The 26,659-nt window shown below is 40.3% G+C and overlaps 1 protein-coding gene across 1 annotated transcript in view; it reads left to right on the top strand.

The window, feature by feature from the left end:
* LOC124798092 (dedicator of cytokinesis protein 9) overlaps positions 1–26,659 on the top strand; it is a 340,161-nt gene that overhangs the window by 33,297 nt on the left and 280,205 nt on the right. The window contains exons 4-6 of the mRNA XM_047261335.1: positions 559–628; positions 14,353–14,480; positions 16,553–16,655. Coding sequence (XP_047117291.1) covers positions 559–628; positions 14,353–14,480; positions 16,553–16,655 — 301 coding nt within the window. The remainder of the gene's footprint in view (positions 1–558; positions 629–14,352; positions 14,481–16,552; positions 16,656–26,659) is intronic.

Below are 26,659 nucleotides of genomic sequence, written 5' to 3'. Positions count from 1 at the left end.
TATGTAGCTTGCATTTCGTAAATTTGCTGTAGATTAATCATGGAAAACATTTGTCATGTGGGTAATGATGTTCCCAGAATATTAGCCATTTCTCTCTCATTTATGAAGTATCCATTTAATAGAATTCCTGGAACATTTTTGTGTCTTTTCATAATAAAAATTACTTGTATTTTCTTAAAAGCTAAAGCAAACATGTATTTTGTCAATTATATTGGTTCAGTAATGTCAGAGGATGCTAAGAACTGCACTCATTGACTTCTTGATATTTTTTCAGAATGTTAAGTGTCAGAGATGAGTAATATGTCAAATACTTGTTTTAAGTGCAGTTCACATCATGTAGTATTTATATTTGTTGCTCCTTAATATTATCATCCAGCAGTCACAACTAGTTACATTCTTCTTTCCTATATTGACCACATTGTATGTGAAGCACACCTTTTTTCTACTCCCTGATTCATTATTTAAAGGGACTAGTAAAACTGTACATGGTTAAACATATTCTGTTTGTACTAATTTTACCATTTTTTATGAGAACTTTTAATCACTTTTGTTTTACAGGATTCTAAAATCGGAGGAACTGAAAGATGAGGTGTATGAAGTGGATACAGATGCAGATCAAATTGATGAGGTAGGGCCTAGTATTTATAACTTTAGAGTATCTAAAAATCATGGCCAAACAGTACATATTTTATTACTTATTCAATAACTGTTGACAAGAAGGTCTTAGAACTATCATAGTTATTACGGTACTCAGTATAAATCGTGAATGTGATATAATTTTCAGAAGAGAAGTTGGCAGTGGCGGCCGATGATCACTTGCTATAGCACACTACCAATGTTGCGCTAAGATTATGCCATTTATCTTTGAATGCAAGCTGGAAATTGCACAGAAATTGCACCATTCCTCTTCAAATGTGAGCTGGAAATTGTTCAAAAATTAGACCATTTTTCTTTGAATGTGTGCTGTCATTCAAATAAAATGGACAAAAACATGTTTTGTAGCTCTCTCACTCTGCGATAACTAGAAACCAGCATCGAGTGCTGAAATGATGGTCAGCCGCATTATGATCCAACTCATAGAAGGGATGCAGCTGACTGTTTCTGACTGTGCATGCTCTGGTATGGCTGTATCCTTGCTGACACTGAGCATGTTGTCTTACTCACAGCATATAAAGCATTGTGCAAGCAACATGGCAAATTCTCTAGGTGTTGCCAGAGAGGCTCTTTTCGAATAGATCGGTTGAGGAGAAAGTGAGTGTTTCAAGTTGCTAGAATATTTCACCTGAGTCAGACGTAGGAAAAGATGAAACACTCTCTAAAGATTTACAAGTAGAGTATGGGGTACAAGTAGAGTATGGGGGATTTTTTAGCAGCTGTTGATGTATCGGTCCTGTAGTGCTGTGGTTCAATATATCGAAGCAGTCCAATTTCATATATGAAACATTAATATATTCAATTTAGTTACAATTACTACTCTTTAAGTCAAAAGGCTATAGGTGGTGGTAGAAAAAGTGAGTCTATGAGGAAATTTAGTATGAAAGTGTATGAAAAGAGTTGGATCTATGGATGTGATGTTGGCAATGCACTTTTTTGTTTTCTATGTTTATTATTTGGGAACTGTGATGCACGGGGTACAGGGGGAGTGAATGTTCTAGTACATATTAATGCATTAATAAAATAATAAAAAACAAATTATAAACAAACAAAAAATATATTTGATCTTAGTGCATTAGGTAAAGTTAATATCGCAAGATTATTAAGTTTCACATATCATGACAACATAGTGAAACTCAATTTGTTTACCAGCAAAAGGATCCTTTTATTTCCCCAGGATAACATTTTTCCACTTAAATGACAGATGTATCTCATAGGAATACGGCTGAGCTGAATGGTTACCTGTACACTAGCTAACCCACTATTCCATATGGACCCTACCACTAGCTAAATGAGGCCTGATCTGAAGCTGATCAGTGTTCTCTTGTTTGTTTGGACACCCACACCCCACGTGGCTAAGCATTGTACTTCCATAAGATTGCATGTGAAGTTGTCTTTGGGAGGGGCAATACTTTGCGCTCCAAAGCTTCTGTTACATAATAGTTGGAGTTAAGATTGTGGGATTGAAGAAAGTATGATGCATTCAAAAGTGTCCTTAACACTCGTTCTTGGCATCTGTGTGATAAGCTACTCAAAAATGCAGGCTGACATGTTGTAGTCACCTGTGTAGTAGTTAACATTATGCAGTCACTACTATAGAGCAGGTTAAAGCAGGTCTCATTCAGGAAAGCTGATTTGTCACTTAATATGCCAAAAACATGACAAAGTGACCATTACAGTCTGCTTTTTCTTTTTAATGGTTTCTGAACAGTGAAAACCAATGCAAGTGCATGCATGCCACCAGTCAAAGCCACACATTTACTGGTTTTACATGCACATTGTGTGTAGCAGACTGTCCTTATAAGCCACAATGTCATGATATGATGAATTCATTTCCTGGTGCCTGATCATTCCAACCTTTCAGTACTAACTCATATGTCGATATGGCATCATTCAGTATCATTGAGGCTTACTGGCACTTAATTTCACATTTTCTCTTTGTTTGACAGCCTTTCACTGACTAGGCTTGGCATAACGGTGATCTTTCCACTCAAATAAGTTAAGGTGAGGGAGAAGGGGGTAGGATGTGGCAGTATGTGGACTATGTTCAGCAGTCTGTCACATATCGTCACTCTGCTACTCGTCTTACAAATTTGAACTCATTTAGATTAGTCCTTTGCAATGTAGTAATTCAATAAATGTTTGTGTATGTTGTGCCTTTAAACAGTAAAAAGTTTGTTTGAAAAGTAGCTTCCTGTCTTGATAAGTTGGTTATAATGACAGGGACTTCTTAAAGAATAATATCAAATAAAATCTACTTTATACCTTTGCAGTCCAACAGGTGGTGTGGAGGGGGCAGTCCACAATCCATTGCAAATTCCCTCTTATCTCATTTTCAGTGAGAGCTGTGTGGCCTCTAGTATACGACACAGCCCTCTGACACATTCTTTTTCTAAACTGCAGAATGAGAGTTTTTTCTAGCATGGATGCTTAAATTGTGCTTAAGTCATTTTCTTTTCCATCTTTTTTCCACATGGGCTCTGGTGCTGTAAAATATTTATGATAGCTTCTGTGGAATTTTGTAAAACAGGAAAGATTTTTTAGCACCAGAAGTGTCACAAGAGTTCATTTTCCTGCTTGGGTAAGTCACATTATCTGTTTGTAACCAGAAAAGGGGGTGGCCTAATTTTGTGCCCACATCTAACTGCTAATTTTGTTACAGTGCACACCTCTTTTGCAAAGTTAGAGATTTAATTATGTAACTAATTCTTAAACTACAACTAAGTTATTATGGGTACAAGTTGTGGAAATTTATCAGAACAAATGCAGGAAAGCGCAAGATACTTTATGGTTTACACTTCATAAAGGAGAATTGGCAGAACTCTGTGTGTTCTGAATTTGAACCCTGGTGCTGTGCAATGTTGTGATCTACCACGAAAGTTGGCATTGGCCTCAGGAAATTATATAAGTATCTTGTTGAAGAGGAGACAATGTGCCAACAGAAAATGCTGGGTTTGTAAGACATTAACATGAAGGAAAAAGTCTGAATAATAATGTGTGTTGCTAATGCTTCAAGACATTGTCTGTGTATTATGTATTCAAAGCTCAAGAAATTTTATTTGACTCCGTTAATATGAGGGCTGTTCAGAAAACATCCAACTCTTATTTATAAAATCTGTCTTTATTGAAATACAATTGTTTGACACTAGTCACCTTCAGAGTAGTGCCCTTCTGGTTCTACACACATCTCCCAATGCTAGAAGCATTGTTGGAAAGTCTCATTTGGTAGGGCGCACAGCTGCTCCACCGAATTCTGTATAATATGTTCCTAGTTCTGTACTCTGGTTCCTTTCAGTGTCTTTTTTTTGTTTAGGGGAAAGCCAGGAGTTACTCATTGCTAGGTCAGGAGAGTAGGGAGGCTGACAAACCACATGCTGTGTTGTGTTTCACCAAAAAACTTTGAGTTAATTGAGAACAATGAGCAAGTGCATTATTGTGGTGAAGGTGCCAACTGCCTGCTGTCCTCAAGTCCATCTCACTGCTTTACAGAGGTGATGCAGAACCTTTTGGTAGTACTCCTTATTAACGTTAGTTCCTTCTGGGCCGTACTCATGATGGACCGTGCCATTGAAGTCAGAAAAGACAGTCAGAATGACTGTCACTTTGCTGTGGGTGCGTGTTGCTGTTTTGGGTGTCAGGGATGATGGATGCTTCCATTACAATGACTGGAACTTTGTTTCTAGGTCATAACAACCATAAGCCCAGGACTCGTCACCAGTGAGCCCTGTGTGAAGAAAGTTGAGATTACTGTTCACAGTATCAGCATGTGCTGTGCGATCTCCAAACAAAGTTGCTTCTGCTCACCTTTAACACAGATTTTGCTAAAATTCTCCTGAGGTCCAAATGTTTCATTAAAACGGATTGAACGCATCCAATACTAATTTTAACCTCATCTGCAACTTATCTAATCTTGATTTGTCTGTCCTACATTACCATGATCCTTACATGATTAATAACAGCCTCATTTGCTGATGTTGAGGGCCTAAGTGAATGTGCTTCACTCTTCACTGTCTGGTACTCATTGCTTCATCTTCAAACATTTGTCGAATCTTGTGGATTGCTTCAGCTTGAAAACTGGTAAGCTTAAAAACAATTTGATGCATAATGTTGTTCCACTTTTTCTGTCATTTTGCCCACAACACAAAATCTGACAACTACGCCTTACACGTGGTCGTTTGTTGAAAGCTACACTGTTACACTCGTGGGCGGGGGGGGGGGAGTCACACTATGTATGCCTGCAAACACAAAGAGTGTGTGCAATACCATTTTTGGTTTCAGCAATAAAAAATTATGTTGGATACTTCTTGAACAGCCCTCCTAGTTTGTAGATAGAAACTTTGTAAGATGACTACGATATTATACTTCTTATGAAAGAATTTGAAACGATGTACCTTTCTAGTTTTACTCCGATGGGGCTCACATCTCTTTTGTGAGTACGTGCTTGGCCACCACGTGGTTCTGTCCATTGTAGTGCTATTTCCCTTTCCTTGCTGCAAGTCTATCCATCTACTATTACACTATGGTCTTCTTGGTGCCAATTATGCTTAGTTTTGGTATATCTTCCAGCATTCTACAACTTTTCTTAACTATATTCTCCCCAAAGTTGGGTTTGACCTGCTGTTTATTTTCCAGATTTCCAATGTGGCTTATATTCCACATTAGCCATTGTGGTGGGGGTCATCAAATACCTGCACAGTGGTAGCTCCCTTACCATGCAGGGATCACACTGTTAGTATCAAAGCTGGAAGCTCCCAAGAATGATGGAGAAGTAATGCACCCCTCCAGGATGGGGTCATTTGGGACACTCCCTTCCCAAAAATCTGCTGATGTGCAACCAGATGCCAGCCAACGGCAGAAGGAGCAGGTCATATGACTTGGTGTTCCTCTTTTATCCCAGACTCTGAGGCAGACAAGTCCTTGCATACATTGAAATCATCTAAGCTGAAGAAGGGCAAGAAGTAGTTCTCTGCAAAGGGAATTCGGTGGGCCCGATGCCACCGGGCTCTGCATGTTCTGCCTCTGCCTCTGCCTCTGTTTCCAAGATAATGTCCATAGTGGCCCCAAATGCCCCTCCTTGCACCACACACACACACACACACACACACACACACACACACACACACACACTCTCTCTCTCTCTCTCTCTCTCTCTCTCTGTGGTTTGCAACCAATGTGTCTTGATGCCATCTCCTCACAACCGGTGGCAGCAATCAGCCCTGAGACATGGCCTGCCTCCTTGGTTCCTTTGTGCCCCCACAGAATACTGATAGCATAATCACCCAGTGGAATTGTAGCAGTTATTTGCACCACATGGCTGAGTTTCATCATCTCTTATGCGTTTCCTCTGTTTTTTGCATTGCTCTCCAGGAAACTTGGTTCCCAGCAATGCGTATCCATAGCCTTTGTGCCTATTGGGGCTGTTTTAATCATGCTGACTTTAGAGTGTCTGGTGGTTTTTGCACATATGTTCTGGACTCTTGTCCATTGTGAACATGTGCCACTCGATACAACTTTGGAGGCTGTGGCTGTTCATGTGAGGATGTCTGTGGAATTTACCATCTGTGATGTGTGTCTTCTTCCCGACAATGAAATGTCCTAGAATGTATTGTCTGCACTGTTTACTCAGCTTCCCCAGAGTTCCAATATTTGGTGACTTTAATGCCCACAGCACCTTGTGGGCTGGAACTATGTCTACTCACCACCATAAAGCTATCAAAAACTTGCTTTCACAGCTCAGTATTTGGCCCTTGAATACTGGAATTTCCACTCACCTTTGTGTGGCATATGGGTCTTACTCAGCCATTGATTTTTCCGTTTGCAGCCCACTTGTTCTCCCCTCCTTCCATTGGGGAGTCCATGATGACCAGTGTGACAGTCATCATTTTACAATAAATAAAATATTCTGCATTGTTATGCTATGGTTGAATGGATACCACATTTCAATCCAATGTTTTGTCCTCATCTGCAGAGAACATTTCCAATGGGGTTTGTAACTTCCTTGAGTGTCTGATTTACACCTAGGATTGCTACTGACTGCAGCAAAATTTCATTTTTACTCTTGCTCCCACGAAGTGGTGTGACTTCACATGTGTTGATTACTCAAGTGCAATTGGCCTTTGTCAGTTGCTGTCACTCATTGTTGCTGTCACCCCATGGTGGGAGGCTGGTGCACATTTGAAAACGTCCTCTGCAGATGGGGATGAAACACTAGATTTAAATGTGAAAGCCATTCGACCATGACATAAGAGCCCACAACATTTTATGAAATGGGACATTTCCAGTCATGAAAGTTTACATTTTACGGTGATCAATTTCTGATTGTCTTGACCCTTCCTTGATGTCACTTGCATGGGGGTCCAGCCAGAGGGGAACTTAACAAAACTGATTGGGATTCCTTTCCTCTACCATCACCTCTTAGCACACTGCCACATGGTGTGGCTCACCAAAGTGAAAGTGGAGAAATTCTGTTTGCAGCTGACTTACTGATCTCCTCTTCCTCAGGACTTCCATGTCTGAAAAGAGTACCTTCATTGACCCTTGAAATCACTGTGGTCATTAGGGATCACAGACAGGCTCCCCAAAGCCATTAGTGACATCCATTGATGCTGCACATTGCTTTCAGTGGCTCCATGCCCAGGTTTGCCACTTCATAAAGCAACAGAAACGAGAATACTGGAAATGCTATGTTCCTGACATTGGACCATGAACCGCTCCCTCACAGGTTTTGGTGAAGATTCGATGCCTCTGTTGTCACCAGTCCCTTACAGGTGTTCCTCGTATCTCTCTGAATGATTGTGTCAACACTGACCTAGGTACTGTCACTAAATATTTTGCTTTGCATTATGCTCGAGCCTCTATGTCTGATAATTATCACCCTGCATTTCGAATCCTCAAACAGTAGGTGGAGTGAATTCACTTACCTTCCACAACATGTCACCTGAAGCCATATACCTAATGCTCCGTTCAGTGAGTTGGAATTCCTCAGTGCCCTAATCCTTTACCCCAACACAGTTCCAGGTACTTACCACATCCAATGCCAGATGCTCAGACACTTATCAGTGTATTGTCAATGTCATATTCTTGTCATTTTCAACCATGTATGGAATGAAGGTGAGTTCCTGTCTGGAAGGCGAGAAAGTGTGATTTTCCCGGTACTGAGATGGGTGAACACCCCATTTAGAGAGAGAGCTGTGGCCCAATTAGCCCACTAATGTTCTCTGCAGGCTACTGAGATGTATGGTGATCCAGCAGCTGTATTGGTACCTTGAGTCTCAGTGTCTTGGCTCTGTCCCAGGGCAGTTTTCGCTAAGGCTCTTCTTCTGCTGACAGTTTGTTTGGAGTCTGCTACCCAATCAGTTTTTGTCCTGTGTCTACGTCTTATCACTTGTCTTCTTTGACATGGAAGAGGCTGACGACTCCGTGTAGAGCAACCATGTCCTCGTTACCTTACATGAGTGGGGCCTCCGGGGCCCACTCCTGATGTATTTGTGAAACTCTTGTCACGCTGTACATTCTGGGCTCAAGTTGATGCTTCCCAAGGTGCCCCCCCCCCTCTCCCCCAAAATGCAGTATAATGGGGTCCCTCAGAGCTCTGTATTGAGTGTGCCCCTTTTTCTAGCAGCTATCAGTGTTCTGGCTGCAGCTTTGGAGCCCTTTCTGTGTGTTGACAATTTTTTGCTTTTACTATTGCTCCTCTACCCTGAGTGTTGCTGAGTGCTAACTTCAAGGTGATATATGAACTGTGCAGTCTGGGCTGTCACCCACGACTTTCAGTTTTCGGCTGCTAAGTCATGCATCACACACTTCAGTCACTGTCATACTGTCCATCCACACCCTGAATTTTACCTTGACAAGCAGTTAGTCAATGTGGTGGAGTCTTATCACTTTTTAGGACTGGTCTCTGATGCACAGTTGACATGGCTTCCCCATCTGTGCAAAGCAAACATGCTGTTCACACCTTAATACTCTTTGCTACCTCAGTAACACCAGCTGGGACGCTGACCACTCTACACTCTTGCATCCCTACAAAGCTCTGATCCTGTCCCGTCTTGGTCATGGGAGTTTGGCATATGGGTCAGCATCACCATCAGCATTGCAGATGCAGGACCCAATACACCAGTGTGGGGTCCAATTTGCAACAGGTGCCTTTTGATCAACCAGCCCTGCAAGAAGCCTACTTGTGGAGGCTAGGGTGTACCCTCCTTCCCCTCTACAAATCAGATTCCAACAACTGCTGCTCACTTATGCGATACACATTCACTGCACCACTGAGAATCCAAACTACTGTGTCTTTTTTTCCTAGTAGGGAGATCACAAAACAGGTCCAGTGCTGGAATTGCGATTGCAGTTCACATACAGGGTCTCTGCTCTCAACTCCAGCTACCTCCACTGTCCCCTTTTATTAGGAAGCAATCATGTATACCTCCTACGGAGTCGACCTTGTCCTCAAACCTGTCTCGATCTGTCATTCAGAGCAAAAGACTGTGTTAATCCTATGGTTTCTTGCTGCCACTTTCTGCCTGTCCTTGATCCATTTCTGGGTTTGGAGGTGGCTCTACAGTCAACTGATGAAGCAAGTTTGCCTAAATACCTGCAGGGTCCAGTCAATTATGCTCCCTGACAATTGGGTGCAGTTTATTCGTTTCCATCAATTGAGCCCTCAGCCATGTTCATTCTTGCACTGCCAAGACATTCTTAATTGTCAGTGACTCCCCGAGTAGTCTTCAGGCTATTCACCAGTGCTACCTTCGACACCCATTGGTTGTGACTATCCAAGATCTTCTTGGTGGCCTCCACCAAGCTGGACAGTCATCTTTCGACCACAGGTCACATTGGGATCCCAGGAAATGAACATGCTAACTTGGTCCAAGTTGGCTACTAGAATGCTGACTTTGGAAATGGGGGTACCAAAACGGGACCTTCGAATGACTCTACTCCATCAGTTGTTTGAGGCTTGTAACACAAACTGGTGTGCTACTGCTACGGTTTTTCTGAGTAAGCTGTGAACCGTAAAGGAGACCATGACAAAGTGGCATTCTTCCCTTCGTGCTTTTCGCAGAGAATCAACTGTTTGGCCACAATAACTTGAAGATTGCACTAGTGCTGCTAGAAGTGGAGAAAATCATCACTTGAAAGGTATTCATTTGTCTCTGAGCGCTGCCAACATCACGCTGTCCCTAGATGCGAAGTACTACAAAAGGCTTGTATTTACTATATAGCAAGTACTTCTGTAAGTACTTGTTGAGGTGTTTACACTACAACAAAATCTTACTCAAGTTTACTTGTTCAAATCACTGGGGCAAGTTTTTTTTAGGAACTTTCTGCACATAGTTGTTGCAGAAGTGCAGTTGTTTTTAAAAACCAAAGCAGTCTTCTCTGTTACTGTAATATTGTTAATGAATAAAAATCATGATGAAACACAAAAATAAAAAAAAATAGACAAAAATGTTCGAGAGCTACTTATTGGTGTTACCAAGAGACTGTTCATTTAACTATAATCAGAGCATTTCATGTAGATTAAAAACTTTGAGGATGTCGTATGCAAATTTCGAACATCTCTTGTCCCCTGCATAATCAAATATTCGTTAACAGGAAACACTGCAGCATGGTATCTCATCGTCGTCAACAGGAAACACTGCGGCATGGTATCTTATCGAGAAACTGCTTTTTAATTACTCTTCAGTTTTTGCAAGCAGTCCTTGCTGCGTATATCATAAATGTAATGCATTTATGTTTATGGTAACGCTAAAAAAATCATCAAAAATCCACTTCTGGCAAAACAAATTGATTGGTCAACTCATTTTGCACTTCCTTGACTTGTGGTTCTTATTATATATGGGTTGCAGTGGTACATTTGTTTCGCCTTTTTCATTTTTAACACTGACATTTTTGCACAATACTGAACACGCACAACTTCTGTAAGTTTGAGAAAAACTTTCATAAAATGACCAATTCGGCAAGTATTTGCAGCAAGATGCAAGAAATTAGAACGAAGTTTTACCTTACAGCAGAGTGTGTGCTGATTTGAAGCTTCCTGACAAATTAAAACTGTGTGCCAGACTGAGACATGAACCTGGGAACCCAATCTGGCACAAAGTTTTAGTTTGTCAGGAACTTTCATGCAAGAAACTGTTTTCACTATCTTGGGAATTTCTTGAAGTTGACGATACTAATAGATGTCGAGGGAGGAGGGAGGGGTGTTTGCAGATATGGTGATTCCTATATCCTACCACATTCTGTGATTGTATGGGTAATGCATCATACCACGACAGGAAGTTCGGCAAAATGCCTAATAGGTATGATTAGAGGATTACGATGTTAGAGTGCTTCTGAGACAGGCAAATAAACAATGACTCAAGGAGGAAGAATGAACTGTTGCCTAAAAAGGAAAACAAACTAGCCATGAAAGTGTACATTGTGGATAAAATCGCTGAGAGTAAAGGCTGCAAAATAGTCCATTTACCACCCTACAACTGTGATCTAAATCCGATGAAACTGTCATGGGCCAACATAAAATGCAATTTCAGGGAGAACAATGTCACTGGTGACGTGTCAAATGAAAGACTGCAGAATCTTGTTAATGCTGCTTTCCATTCAGTTGCTGCTCAGGATTGCCAACGTTATTGCAGTGTAGCAGCTGGAGCAAGAGCACTGGACACGAGATGGAATAATGGTAAAGGTCATTGATTCCATCAGTACCATGCCCTCGACCTATGATGATGATGGATTTTTTTTTTTTTTTTTTTTGAATCAAACGTAAATGACAGTGATCTTCAGTGAACATCATTTTGACAGTTCTTTCAGCCACAGTTAATTACACTTTATGCTGTGCTGTGTTTAATAAATGCAATGTGCAAACAGATTCCAGAAATCAGTTTCTGGCTTTAGATTCATAGTGTCGTAAGTTGTACATTCATTTACTTTCTTTTTCATTACTTGCGATAAATAAATGTAACGTAAGTTGTAGCTAAAACTCTTGAGCATGAATATTTCAACAAATTAGGTGATTTCCAATCTGATGGAAGTGTCACTTAAGTGGGTCTGATGGAAGTGTCACGTAAGTGGGCAATATTTCTGCAAGTGCTGCCTCAGATTTCGTGTTAAGCACAAAACGTGGGTGGCGGTGCTCCTCTCCCTTCAGCACTCATAATGTGGTGGCACGGCCATTCCTGAGAGCCACCATGCCAATAGTCAACTTGTCGCCGACAAACGGTACTGTTCTCTGTCAGCTTTGCATTGGCCACATTTGACTTGCCCGTGGCCACATTTCTGACATGATGGTGCACCCCACTGCTGGGGTGGAACCAATCTCTCAGTGGCTCACATCCTACTGGACTGCCCTAATTTGGCCACCTTACTGTGAAATCTTAAACTTGCTAGTAATCTGATTTTGTACGTTTTACCCATGAAAGTAGTTTCTACTCCTGTCAGTGACATTGGGTATATTAGCCTCATTGGTCGCATGAGGGACTGGAGGGGTGCTCTGTCGCCTGCTCCGGCCCGGGGCACCCACCTATTGCTGCCCTTGCTTGGTGGTCCAGTGTGGTTCCTGCCCTTCCTACTTTTTTAATTCTTGTTATTCTTTTACATCTTTTGTTGGTTTACTGCCTCATCATTGTTGTTCTGTTTCCTAAAACTTTATCCACTACCCCGTGTTGCTAGCTTTCTTGTGGTAATGGAGGGTGTGGAAGCACCGGTCAGATGCAGAGGGTGCACCTGCTGTTGCGTAATGAACCTTGGAGTCCTCTAGCTGATTTATGGGTGGGGCGAGTCACCCACCTTCACCCTTTTACCCCTCCCTCCCTCACTTATACTTGCACCTGTCTCTTGGTTTTCTTGATTCTCGGGAACAGTTGAGTTCATTGGTACACTACTGGCCATTAAAATTGCAACACCACGAAGATGACGTGCTGCAGACGTGAAAGTTAACCGACAGGAAGAAGATGCTGTGATATGCAAATGACTACCTCTTCAGAGCATTCACACAAGGTTGGCGCCGGTGGCTACACCTACAATGTGCTGACATGAGGAACGTTTCCAACCGATTTCTCATACACAAACAGCAGTTGACCGGCGTTGCCTGATGAAATGTTGTGATGCCTCGTGTAAGGAGGAGAAATGCGTACCATCACGTTTCCGACTTTGATAAAGGTCGGATAGTAGCCTATCGCGATTGCGGTTTATTGTATTGCGACATTGCTGCCCGCGTTGGTTGAGATCCAATGACTGTTAGCAGAATATGGAATCGGTGGGTTCAGGAGGGTAATACAGAACGCCGTGCTGGATCCCAACGGCCTCGTATCACTAGCAGTCGAGATGACAGGCGTCTTATCTGCATGGCTGCAACAGATTGTGCAGCCACGTCTTGATCCCTGAGTCAACAGATGGGGACATTTGCAAGACAACAACCATCTGCACGAGCAGTTCGACAACGTTTGCAGCAGCATGGACTATCAGCTCGGAGACCACGGCTGCGGTTACCCTTGATGCTGCATCACAGACAGGAGCGCCTGCGATGGTGTGCTCAATGACGAACCTGGGTGCACGAATGGCAAAACGTCATTTTTTCAGATGAATCCAGGTTCTGTTTACAGCATCATGATAGTCATATCCGTGTTTGGCGACGTCGTGGTGAACGCACATTGGAAGTGTGTATTCGTCATCACCATACTGGCGTATTATCCATCGTCATGGTATGGGGTTCCATTGGTTACACATCTTGGTCACCTCTTGTTCGCATTGACGGCACTTTGAACAGTGGACGTTACATTTCAGATGTGTTACAACTCGTGGATCTACCCTTCATTCGATCCCTGCGAAACCCTACATTTCAGCAGGATAATGCACAACCGCATGTTGTAGGCCCTGTACGGGCCTTTCTGGATACAGAAAATGTTCGACTGCTGCTCTGGCCAGCACATTCTCCAGATCTCTCACCAAATGAAAACATCTGGTCAATGGTGGCCGGGCTACTGGCTCGCCACAATACGCCAGTCACTACTCTTGATGAACTGTGGTATCGTGTTGAAACTGCATGGGCAGCTGTACCTGTACACGCCATCCAAGCTCTGTTTGACTCAGTGCCCAGGCGTATCAAGGCCGTTATTACGGCCAGAGGTGGTTGTACTGGGTACTGATTTCTCAGGATCTATGCACTCAAATTGCGTGAAAATGTAATCACATGTAAGTTCTGGTATAATATATTTGTCCCATGAATACCCGTTTATCATCTGCATTTCTTCTTTGTGTAGCAATTTTAATGGCCAGTAGTGTATTTGTCATCTGTGTTCTTGGTCTCTTGGGGACTATTCCTGGCTTGACACACAGACGATTGAGGCACCGATGACCTTGTCGTTTGGTCGCTTTAACCCCAATCAGTCCAGCCATCCATCCTTTCCATTTTACTTATGGAGTGATTATCATTTAATGTTGTCGAACAATTGCGAACATTTTATGCAAATTGAGCAAATAGTTAACAGCAATGATATGTGATGTACATTATGTCTTAAGTGTGTGTAACAATTCTTGTCAGTAATCCATTTCATTTTACAATTAAAGAAATTGCTGGAAGTAATTTAAAACTCATCCAGTACCTCATTCTTATATAGATTATTGCATTACTTGCTATTACTGCAAAATTTTCTCATAAACTATCATCAGATTCATATCAGTTGAAATGAATTTTTCCATAAATTTCAGGATTCAGCATTAAAAGCAGATGGCATCACAAAACAGGGCTATTTGATGAAAGGCCCAGAAACAGGGAGTGATCGCATGTTTGTCAATCTAGGATCTAAATCCTTCAAGCGACGTTACTGTTACTTGAGGTATGTACTTATTTAAGTTTGCAGTATTTAAAAAGTAGTTCATACATATTTCAAGTGTAAAGCAGACCACTCAATGAAAAACAGCATTAATTGCTGGTGCCAAAGCCTGAGAAACTCTTATCTTCTTGCTTACCTTTGCTGAATGCCTGCTGGGTGTGAGCTGTGTACTTTTCCTTTGTACCAATGTTCACAGCTTCTGTTTATACACATTTAAACTACAACAGAACACATTACTGTTCACAAAACCCTAAATTTGCTGGATCAGTGTGTGCAGGAAAACTTGATGGTGGAGAAATTAAGTGTTCTCTAACTGTGCATCCATGAATTGATTATCTTTGTTCACAGTAACCGTGATTTATTTGTAGCAAATCAATTTCAGCCTGATTACAGGAGTCAACATAATTTTATATTGCCTACCCTATGTTTAAAACTTGATGCTTAAAATCCACAGTATAAGGGTATAAACATTTATAATAAAGTAAAAGAAAGAGATTTGCTCAATATTAATTTAGAATTACTGAATAAAATTATATGACAGAGATGTAGTTCATGATTGTCTGTGCCTGGGTAATGAGGTTTTCAGGACTCAGCTTGTGAGGATAAAGTAACATGGAAATAGCATAGACAGATGTCATTGTGCAGGGAAGTGTTTTACGAAGAAACTGGAATTTTTACAGTCACTCCACTGGTGGACAATTGAAAACAAATGTAAACAAGTTTGCAGACCACGGGAAAACATATTTTTTGCAGGCACTAGTTCAAAGTAGTAAAACAGAGATGTGAAGAAAGATAACTGCACATAGAGACTACACCAAAGTGTTAATTGTCTTATAATAAAAGAAATTGATGAAAAACATAGAAGTTGATTAAAAGCACCGTGAGTAATAGGTACTGTTAAGGTTGCTTTTGTGTCACAAGGTCACGGAAACTGGAAATAATTGCTGAACTGAGTCTGTAAATCAGTCAGGCATTTGGTCTAAGTATGAACAATTGAAAGATTATGAAATAATGATATTTTCAGAATTATTTGATGATGCTGATGAGAATTGATATGAGGTAACAGTTTACTCAGCAGTCTAAACTTGATAAACCCAAATAAAACAATCATGCTGTGTTTAAAGGGAATGTTACCCCTATGTTGACGCAGTATGATGGGCAATGAATATGAGTATACTTAGTTCTTCACCAGAATTACATCATATAAATCTAATTAAACCAAACAGTAACTGTTAATTTAATAAGTGTTGATTGAATTGATAGCCTATTACAACATATTCACTCACACCTCCATGGCCATGAGGTATCACTATTGTATGTAAAGCAACTCACACGTATACACTGACAGAGTTATAATTGTGACTAATGGCAGTGATTAATTTCTCTGTTAAAAATGGTAGTGATAATGCTAAATACATTCTGACATGGTGCATCTATAATTAAGCATTCACTAGTGATTTTACTGGTTTAATAAATCACGACTGCGAGAATAATAAAGAGCAATTATAGGGGAAAAAATAACAAGAGAAATTAACATTAAATTTGATAATTTTTAATGTGATTGAACTATGAAGTGTATGTGACTGTAAAAGTGTAGCATATCAAGTGAGATTCTTTTTGCCCCTTGATGCGGGGTTGACTTTTTCCTTGATAGCTAACCTTCTCCATATTCTCCTGAAAACAAGAATTTTAAAAGATGTGTTTTCATTGGTTCTGATGTACTGGCAATCAGTGATATGCTGTGAATGTCATTGATAATTATTTTACGCTTGTGTGAAAGAAAATAAGGTAGTGTCACTGCATTTAGTAGGAAAATTGTTTTGCAGTAATTGCACATGGCATAAAGCCATAAAAGCCAAAAGATACACCTATGTCATTGCTGGCACTAAAGCTTGATACTATGCACCTATCTGAGTTCTTGTATATTCTGCCATCATTTACTGTCAAAAGTTAACAACTGTTTATGTAATTTTAAAGTCATTTGACAATGTTTCAGCATGAAAGTTAAGTCATGCATTAGTATTTATGTTACACAACATAATGGTTATTGCGATATATGTGTATTTATTTTACAGGCAAGAAGTTGATGGGACATATATTTTAGAACTGCACAAGGATGAAAAGGAGACTGAAGCAAAAGCAACAATTGTTATGGATTTTTGTACAGAAGTTGTTAGGGTAAGAAAATTTCAACGATCAATTTAGTTGTATGCGTTTCTGGTATTGATCATTATTAGTTTCTAACAATTTTTATTTGAGACCTTTGTGTGATTCAAAGTTTTGAGATGCTGTTCTATCTAATAATTCCTTCCAGAAAATGGTGTAGTTGCAGAGTACAATGCAAATTAAGTGAAAACTAAACCACGAGAATTGTTAATTTATTCTCAGTTAAACTATGGAAGAGTACATCTCAAATGAAGGACATCATTGTGCATTGTGGTATATTGGGTGATCTATCATAATTTCAGAAGGGGAAGAAAATTGATGTTTCTTGTTAGGCATACCCTTCTTTACTATTATGTTTCCCGAGACATCATCTGGCTTATTTCCTTATATAGTTCTGAATTATTCTGTATAGTGTGAACTTCTTATGTTTCCAGAAATAACATTTTTCTCCTTTCTTGGAAATTAGGGGTTTGGTTAAATTTTTCCCTTGTGCTCATAGTAAATATTTTTTTCTCCTTTTATAATGATTGAGAACTTGTAAAATGACTGGTATATCTCATTATTTTGTCTAAGATGCAATATACTGCTATTCGTTTGATAATTGAGTCTGCTTTAGAAACTTATTTTCTTTTTGCTTTTGATGATTCTTTATTCAAATGTCTATAGCATATGTAAGCACACAACACAAAAAATTAGTTGTTCCTAGAAGACATCAGGCTAATACCCTGTAACACTGTCATTAGCCTAAATAACAGTCTCAGCTGGGTGATTAATGGAGTCTGCAATTTTTTTGGGTGTGCCATTTTAGAGCTACCAAATTTCAGGGATGTTGATTGCTACTTTTAACCTGCTGACCCAAACAGTCCCTGGCGTTATCTGTGAGATTAAAATTGGGTGAGATTGTAAAGAAAAATTCCAGTGTCATGGCTGTGCTATCCTGTTATTTTATTATCTATTCCAGATACATCCAACACTTACATCTCAGTCTGTGTCGTCATTTTCTTATGGCTGATATGATGCAGAGTGTAAGACAGTTTCCATGTATTTAGGAGTAGTGTGGTTCAGATCCTTTTCTGGCCTGCTGTTTGTGAGGTCTCTTCGGGAGAATGCTGTGATAATTTTGAGAAGACTGCAGCTGAGTTTATTTCTTTCCCAATTCCTTTTCTGACTGTGCTAGTACTTTGACATCAGAGAGACTTAAGATTGTAACCCTTCTTTCTGTATTTCTTCAGAGTCCACAGATATTGTAATCACTCTCTGTAATGTAATTGGTTGGATAAAAAATCTACTCACCATGCAGCAGCAGGAGAAGAAACACGTGAAAGTTAATGAAATGTGAAAGTTTTCAGAGTGAGTTGCTCCTTCTGGTAGGAGGGTTGAAGGCGTGCCTCCGAAAGCTTCCACATTTCCTTAACTTTCATGTATATTTTCTCCAGTCATTGTTTGGTGAGTAGATTTTTTACCTATCCAGTTATATTTTCAAAAATTGTTTCTTTTCATTGATAAAATCAACTTCTAGATAGATTTGCATCTCCCAGTCTTATTCAAGCCTTTGTACTGAACTCACATCAGTGGTTTGCTTGTTAGTTTTGCTACTTATCATATGTACTTGATTGTAGGCCATGTGTGAAATTGGGCTTCACCTTAACTTTTGAAAAGAGATTATAGTAAGAAGTAAATCTCAAATATAGGCCGCAACACTAAACTTACAATGAAGTTCAATTAGACAATACTTTGAGGTGCATCTCTCTCCTTCCTCTTCTTCAGTGCTAGCATAACTACAGTTTAACTGTTAAGTTGACAGAAAGAGTGGCTCTGCTACAATTATAGCTTCACCTGTTCTGCAACTAGGTGGCAGGCTTTCTACACTTGACTCGTGCGTTGTGGAAATACTGGATTTATTGGGAGTTCTGGTGATGTGGTAAAGGAAACAAAAGAAAAATTTGGAGTAGGTATTAAAATCCATGGAGAAGAAATAAAAACTTTGAGGTTTGCCGATGACATTGTAATTCTGTCAGAGACAGCAAAGGACTTGGAAGAGCAGTTGAACGGAATGGATGGTGTCTTGAAGGGAGGATATAAGATGAACATCAACAAAAGCAAAACGAGGATAATGGAATGTAGTCGAGTTAAGTCGGGTGATGCTGAGGGAATTAGATTAGGAAATGAGACACTTAAAGTAGTAAAGGAGTTTTGCTATTTGGGGAGCAAAATAACTGATGATGGACAAAGTAGAGAGGATATAAAATGTAGACTGGCAATGGCAAGGAAAACGTTTCTGAAGAAGAGAAATTTGTTAACATCGAGTATAGATTTAAGTGTTAGGAAGTTATTTCTGAAAGTATTTGTATGGAGTGTAGCCATGTATGGAAGTGAAACATGGACGGTAAATAGTTTGGACAAGAAGAGAATAGAAGCTTTTGAAATGTGGTGCTACAGAAGAATGCTGAAGATTAGATGGGTAGATCACATAACTAATGAGGAAGTATTGAATAGGATTGAGGAGAAGAGAAGTTTGTGGCACAACTTGACCAGAAGAAGGGATCGGTTGGTAGGACATGTTCTGAGGCATCAAGGGATCACCAATTTAGTATTGGAGGGCAGCGTGGAGGGTAAAAATCATAGGGGGAGACCAAGAGATGAATACACTAAGCAGATTCAGAAGGATGTAGGTCGCAGTAGGTACTGGGAGATGAAGAAGCTTGCACAGGATAGAGTAGCATGGAGAGCTGCATCAAACCAGTCTCAGGACTGAAGACCACAACAACAACAACTGGTGATGTGACTAATTCACGGGACAGTGTAAGGAGATTGAGAGCAAGAGAAAAGTTGATCTTTTGGTTTGTCAGTGACATTGGGAGAGGAGTATGCTAGTTACAAGGAAATATTTTAACTTCAGGTTTTCAGCTACGCAAAGGAACATGGAAAATGGGTAGCTGAAAGCAGATTTGATGTTGATGAAAAAAAAACATTCGTTGATGATGAACAAGTGAACAAAACCTCCTAAATAGTTTGAAAAGTTGTTGGGCATTTTGAGGGCAATAGTGCAAATATCCAGATGTGGAAAAAGACTTGTTTGATTTTGTGATTCAAGAATAGGAAATATGGGATATGCTGCTACAGCAGAAATAATTCAAATTGAAGGCAGCAAAGTAGCATGTAGAAGAAATATATTGCCAGTAAAATTTAAGTTTTGTATGATTGGGTTTTGCGATTTATGCAACAAAACAATCTGCCTGTTCATTGAAGAACTACAACTGCACAAAAACTGCCCCAAATTTACGAAAACAATTTATCTTTTCAGCATTGCATAATCCATATTTGACACAAAAAATGTTATTTACTTTCCCAGATAGGGAATGCATACCAAACGTCAGTCTATTTTGATATGCCTGAGCAGCACTTTGGTAGGGAAACATAGTGTGCCAATACATATGTGTGGTGCTGAAAAGCAGCAGTGCGCAGTGATGTTAAGCATTATGACAGATTGGATGAAAATTGCCACTGTATGTGGTTTTTAATTAGAAAACCCTCCCCAAAGGAGAAAGCTTCCCACCTGGAGTATTATTGTAAGAGCTCGTGACAGGGGGTGGATTGACAGAGCAGCTGGTCCCCAGACTGGATTTCAGCAGTTTGGAAAAAGCAGTTAGGAACTCTTTTTCACATCAAATCGGTTCATACTTTTCACGGGTGCACTGGTGCTCAAATGAAACAGAATCCGGAAGAAGGAAACTGTGACTTAGTTATTATTCCTAGCGGCATGACAAGAGTGTTGCATCCTTTGGATGTGTGTACAAACCATTCACTCAGAGCTAATATAAGGCAGTTCTATAGAGATTATATAATGAACAGGGCAATTCTGATGCCAGAAGGCCCATTTGCAGTGTGCTTCTGTGTCAGACGTGTGCCCTTAGATATTGGCTGCTTGTCATGAAAAGTTAAAAAAAATTGAATTTCCAATTATTTTGATGGGTCTGAAGATGGCCACGTTTATATTAGTGACTCTGGGCAAAATTCTGGATCATCAAGAATGGGTGAGGATGAAGATGCTGGTGATGCAGAGAAGTTTGTGCTTGATTTAGGTGAAACTGATAGTCTGGAATAAATGGGACCAACTGCGTAGTGTTTCAGTATGTTCAGATTTTATGTACTTGCAGTTGTATATTTTTGACAAAAGCAATAAAATGTCATTGTTACGAGTAATCCATTCAGTGTTGCGTGAATCTTATCTTAATTAGATTTGATTACAATTCTTTGTTTGTGTGGCCACAGTGTTCATAAATGTTTTATGCTTGTTAAAGATATCTGAAATCCATATTGGCAACTACTAAAATGACATTTCCAGAGAGCTGACAATGTTTTCAAAAAATAAAATGAAACACACAAAATAAAATAGGGTCAACGAAAGCATCCGATTCCGCCTGTCGGCTTTAACCCGTGACGTAAGGCTGTTGTGGTGTGTGATGTCACGACGGTGTCAGGTTTAGTTTGTGAGAGTGGTGTGTTTGTAGGTGTCGTTTTGATGTGATCGGTGGTGCTCTCTGGTGGTATGTTTATGTGGTGTGTGTTAGGTGATATTTTTGGTTTAGTTTGCGTGTGTGGCATGTTTATAGGTGGCATATTGTTGTGGTCAGTGGTTCTCTCTGGTGGTGTGTTTATGGGTAGCGTGTTATGTGGCGTATGGAGTTCATTTGCATGAACATGTGTGTGGTATCGGTGGTGACTGTGCTTTCAGCAGAATATTTTTCAGTGAATTAACAATTTTGGTTTTGCTATGTTGATGTTACTGTAAATTTTTTTCTGTTCATCATGTGTGAATTTTGGTAAATTCCTTTGTTTATGTCTTTGGTAGGTATGGATATGACTGTCTAGGTCAACAGTTTTTGGATGTCGGTGATGATGGGGGACAGTGCGTTGTCTCTAATAAAATTTCTTTAGCTGTTCGGGCCTGTTGGCTGAAGTCGTGAAGTCGTGAAGTGTTCAATGTGTCATGAAGAAATGAGGGTTACTAAAGTTTCTGGCATCTCGGAACACAGGCGGCCATATGTGGAGGTGATGTAAGGATAACTTATGGCCCTCCATTAGGCGAGGTTCGTGGTTTGAGAAGTCTAGGTTGGGCCATGCGAGAAATTGTGTTAATGATGTATCATTTTTGTTGTAAATCCTCTCACAGTTTTCTGTGCGCATGAGGTGGTGTGAGTGAGAGAACAGTACTTGATTGGTATTCTTATCGTCGTGAGGCATGTCCTGAATATATTAAGTACAGGGGTAGATTGGGTGGGCCTGGTGTTGTGGAGAGTGAAGAGTCGCAGTTGGGAAGAGAAAGTATGGGAGGGGTAAGTCTTTGGTTGGTTTATGGGTGTGGGGGGCTGTGATATCGAGGGGGAGGGGGTTCAGAATGTGTATTTAGGGTTTTGGAAGGCCAGACAAAAAGGGAATTAGTGGGATTGATTGAGGATTTTATTGAAGAGGGTGCCACTATAGTTTCAGACATTATTTCTTCTTATAGGAAGTTGCGTCAGCAGGGGTACAATCATTTAGTAGTGAACCACAGTGTTGAGTTTAAGAATTATGAGACAGGGGCCTGTACGAGAACTACAGAGGGGTTTTGGACGGCAGTTAAGTCGGTGATTGGGAGGGGGAAGAGGCGCTCTTCTAACCTTCAGTCTCATCTAGATGAGTACTGTTGGCGGAAGTGCGTCCCTGAGGGCTATTGTATTTTTAGGGTTTTTTAAAGGGCGATTAGCAGGATGTATAGGCCAAAGGTTGTGGGTTAGTTAGGTATTGGGTGGTGGCTACGGCTTGGGAGGGGGGGGGGGGGGGGAGGTTGTGGTTAGTTGTTGGTGAAGTTCGTAGAGGGATGTGGGGCGGAGGGGGGGGTGTTTTTTTCTTTGATTTTGTGTAGGGGATTTTTTTTGTTATAGTTGTTGTGGAGTTGTAGAGTGTGAATGGGATACTTTTTTTGTTTTTGGGCCTTTTATTTTTTTAGGGGGGGGGGGGGTTGGGTTGTGGTTTTTTTGTTGATTTGTATGTTTTTGTTTGTTTGCACGTGTGTGTGTGTGTGTGTGTGTGTGTGTGTGTGTGTGTGTGTGTGTGTGTGTGTGTGTGTGGTGAGTTGATGATTTTTGTTTTTTGTTACATGGTTGGTGGGGGTTGGTAAGTTGTTTGGTTGCTTGTATTGGTGATTTGGTATTTTGATTTGCTGTTGACTTATATGACTTTAGGGAAGTGTTTGATTGCAAGGTGTGGTTGTGGCTATGGCTGGTTTGGTATCGTTAGTTGCTGTTGACCAATATAGGTCAAGGGAAGTGTTCGATTCCAATTTTGATTTTCGAGGAGCTTTATTTTTTTAATTAATTTATTTATTTTTTATTCCAGTGGATTTTGTGTGTAGTGGAATTTGGGAAGTTTTGTGGGGTCTTGTTATTTTAGTGTTTTTTGCCATTTGGTGTACTGGCATGTGTTTATATTTAGTTTGTCCCCACCTAAAAACCCTCAATTTCTCCCACTTGTCCATTAGTTTCATTATATTTTTGGAGGAATATCTGTTTGGCGGTTTTTCGATCTATTTTCGTGTTTGTTGTCATGTTTATGTGATGATGTCATAGGAGCAGTATGGGAGTTGTTGTGAATGGTTATTTCCACCATATTGGTGACGTCATTGGTCAAAGCAGAGGGGTGAATCGAACACTTCCATTATCTCATAAAATATATAATGTAATTGGATGGATAAAAAAATCTACTCACCAAGCAGTGGCAGAACACACACAAAAACAAGGTTGTAATTAGGCAAGCTTTTGCAGCCAGTGGCTCCTTCTTGAGGCAGAGGGTTGAAGGAAAAGGACTTGGGGGGGGGGGGGGGGGGGGAGGTCTGTGAAAAGGGTAAGAGACACTCACTGGGCAGGATGAGGAGGAGTTTCCTTGACCTATGGTTCTGGGTGACTTTTCAAAATCAACCCCTTCTCCTAGACCTCTCCAGTCCTTTTCCTTCCCCTTCAACTCTTCTGCCTGAAGAAGGAGCCCACCGGCTCTGAAAGCTTGTCTAATTATAACCTTCTTTCATGTGTGTTTTCTGTTGTTGCTTGGTGAATAGATGTTTTATTATCCAGTGACATTAAATTGTCATAAATTGAATGTTTTTGTTGTTATAAAGTAAAACATATGCATCTTTTAAAAGTAGCAAAATGGCTTTCAGATACTTTTAATATTAAATGTGCTTTATGCGGTAACTGCTGTGTATTTTGTAGCAGAGAGTAGCTGCAGTGAACACATCTTCAAATTTTGACCACATCAAATTTAAATACATATAACATTTCTGTGGCTTGGAATTCCATGTATTATGTACTTCTGCTTTTTTTGTGAACAAGTAGACTCATTGAACACACTGTCATCTGCCAACTGTGATTGGCAGTGTTGGCTGCAACCAAAAACAGCTATCAGTACCGACTAAGACCATTCTATTTATATCAAAATATGGACTCATATCAGTCACCTTGCTTCTGTTCTTTAGAAAGTGAACAAGTTGTACAAACAAGCTGACACAATTTTGTGAGACAAAGTCACTTTCCTTCTTTCTATCAACTGCTACTCTATTAAGTTTCCAATCCTCAGTATACGTGTATATGTCATTTGAAATGGGCACTTTATGATCTCGTGGGGGGGATCTCAATTATAGACCACACCGTGGTTTACCAAGGTAAAATTTAGAAAAACAAAGAGCGGCCTATGACCACGGGAAGTTCGGTATATCATTCAATATCTTCTCATATGATCTCATGGGACCAAGTGGACTTGTCCTAAGCTTTCCCACACCAGGATATTCAGGGATAGTCATTGAAAGTTTGTACCAGTAACTTGTAAATACACTAAAGCAACTCTGCAACAATCTTCCTCATAATATATTTTTTTATTTATTTTTTGGAGGGGGGGCCTCTTCAAAAACTTTTATTAATTTGTCCTTACTTTCTGACATTGTGTTAGGAAGTTTGTTTCCTGGATGGTCATCATACTTTGTTCTAGAGTTCTGTTGAGAAGTTGTTTGATGTAGTTGGCCCAGTGTGTACCCTGACTCATAAGTTCAGCTGGCCATTTTCCCATGCTTTAATCATCCAGCGGTAGTTTTTCAGTAGCCATGCCAATCTCTGTGCTTTGTGACGTGCAGTGAGTGGATATACAAGGTGGTTATAACTAAAGGTAAACTTTCGAACTGCTGTAGAAATAACGCCACTGGTCAGCATGACATCAAATTGCAATGGAGTATTATTGGGGAAGGGGGAAAACGTATGGCAAGAAGAAAAATAAATAATTACAAAATGTAGCAATAGATGGCGCTGCGCTGTAAGCATCATAATTTAATAGTGATTGACTACAAATGACAAATGAATCATACAGCAATGCCTAAGGTGTACATTTGACGTTAAACAAAGTGCACTACTCAGTGTGCATGAGTGTACAGGTGTGATACTGTTAGTTACGTAAGTCCATCCACCAAGGCAAGGTCGTATCACATTGGATGGGAAATATCGATTTTTAATTGTCCTGAGGCCAAAAAACGCATAAAAAGCATCCACTCACATCGAGTTTTAATTGTCCTGCGACCAAAAAGGCATTAAAAGCATAAATCAAAAACAAATCGGGTTTATTAATTTCCGTGTGACTGGTGCAAATTATGTTCAGTATGCTGTCCACCATTTTATGCAACAAGTTTATATCGAGGAAACAGCATGTTCCAAAACTGTTCCAAGGGTCACGTTCAGATGTGTTGCGCAATGGGTGCCTTCAATGCAGCTAAGTTTGCCAATCGGGACACTGAACAACATCTTTCAGATAGTCGCACAGCCAGAATTCACATGGATTCAGGTGATCGGGATGGCCAGGCTGTAGGAAAATGGCAGGCTGATAATTCTAGCATTTCTGAAGTGGCGCTTCAGCAGCTGCTTTACTGTATTTGCAATGTACGGAGGTGTGCCATCTTGCATAAAAATGATCCCATCCACACACATCAACACTGTTGGAGAGCTTGCAGTGACGGTACAAGGTAACAGAACCAAAAGCACCTGTCCTGTTTGAAAAAATGTAGTTCTATGATAAATGATGCCGTAAAGCTGCACCACACAGTGACCTTTTCAGGATGAATTTGATTTGCCCATATTCGACAGTTCTATGTATTGACATATCCTGGTCAGATGGAAGTGGGATTCGTCTGTCCACAAAATCTTCCATAGCCAATCATTATCCACTTCCATGTGAGCAAGAAATTCGAAAGCAAACATCTCTCTTTGCTGGAAGTTCAACAGGAAGCAACTCATGCACATGGGTAATATTGAATGGATAGCAAAGAAGGATGTTTCATAGGATTTTACACACTGTGTTCATGGGTATGTCCAATGTTCTGGCAATTCTCCATGCACTACACGTTTACCACCACTCGTCTCCTCCTGCATTGTGTGGCCACTTGCTTCCGCTGATGTCGAATCAATTTGTTTGCTCCCTCTACTAAAAAAGACCCATCTTTTCGAATTTCCAAATCATATTCTCCAGACCCACAGCAGTCATTGGACCCATGCCTATTTTAAAACCCTTCTGTGTCCTGAACTACTGCAGAACAACATGTGCACAGTCATCATTCTTGTAGTACAGCTTTACCAGCAGAGCGCAATCCTGCACTGAGACAGTCATGGCAAACTTCACAGACGTGAAAGGAGGAAAAGCCGTGTACCCAGCATGATTATACCAACTTCAATGGGTTGTGCGCATGACAGGTGTTTCCATTTACGTGTTCTGACACATACAGTGCCATCTATTGATCAATTTTCACACTATTTTTTTTGTTCTGCCACATGTTTTCCACTTACTCCAATAATATTCCATTGCAATTTGACATCATTCTGACCAGTGGTGTTATTTCTACAGAATTTTGAACGTTTAATTATAATCACACTGTACACATGTATAGTGTCTCCAATACCGCATAGCAGTGGAGTGGTTCTAGATGATGTGACTGCTCACTAGTTATT

The sequence above is a fragment of the Schistocerca piceifrons genome, chromosome 5, assembly GCF_021461385.2.
Source record: "Schistocerca piceifrons isolate TAMUIC-IGC-003096 chromosome 5, iqSchPice1.1, whole genome shotgun sequence".
Taxonomy (NCBI): Eukaryota; Metazoa; Arthropoda; class Insecta; order Orthoptera; family Acrididae; genus Schistocerca; species Schistocerca piceifrons.
This window is presented reverse-complemented; position numbering and strand designations above follow the sequence as displayed.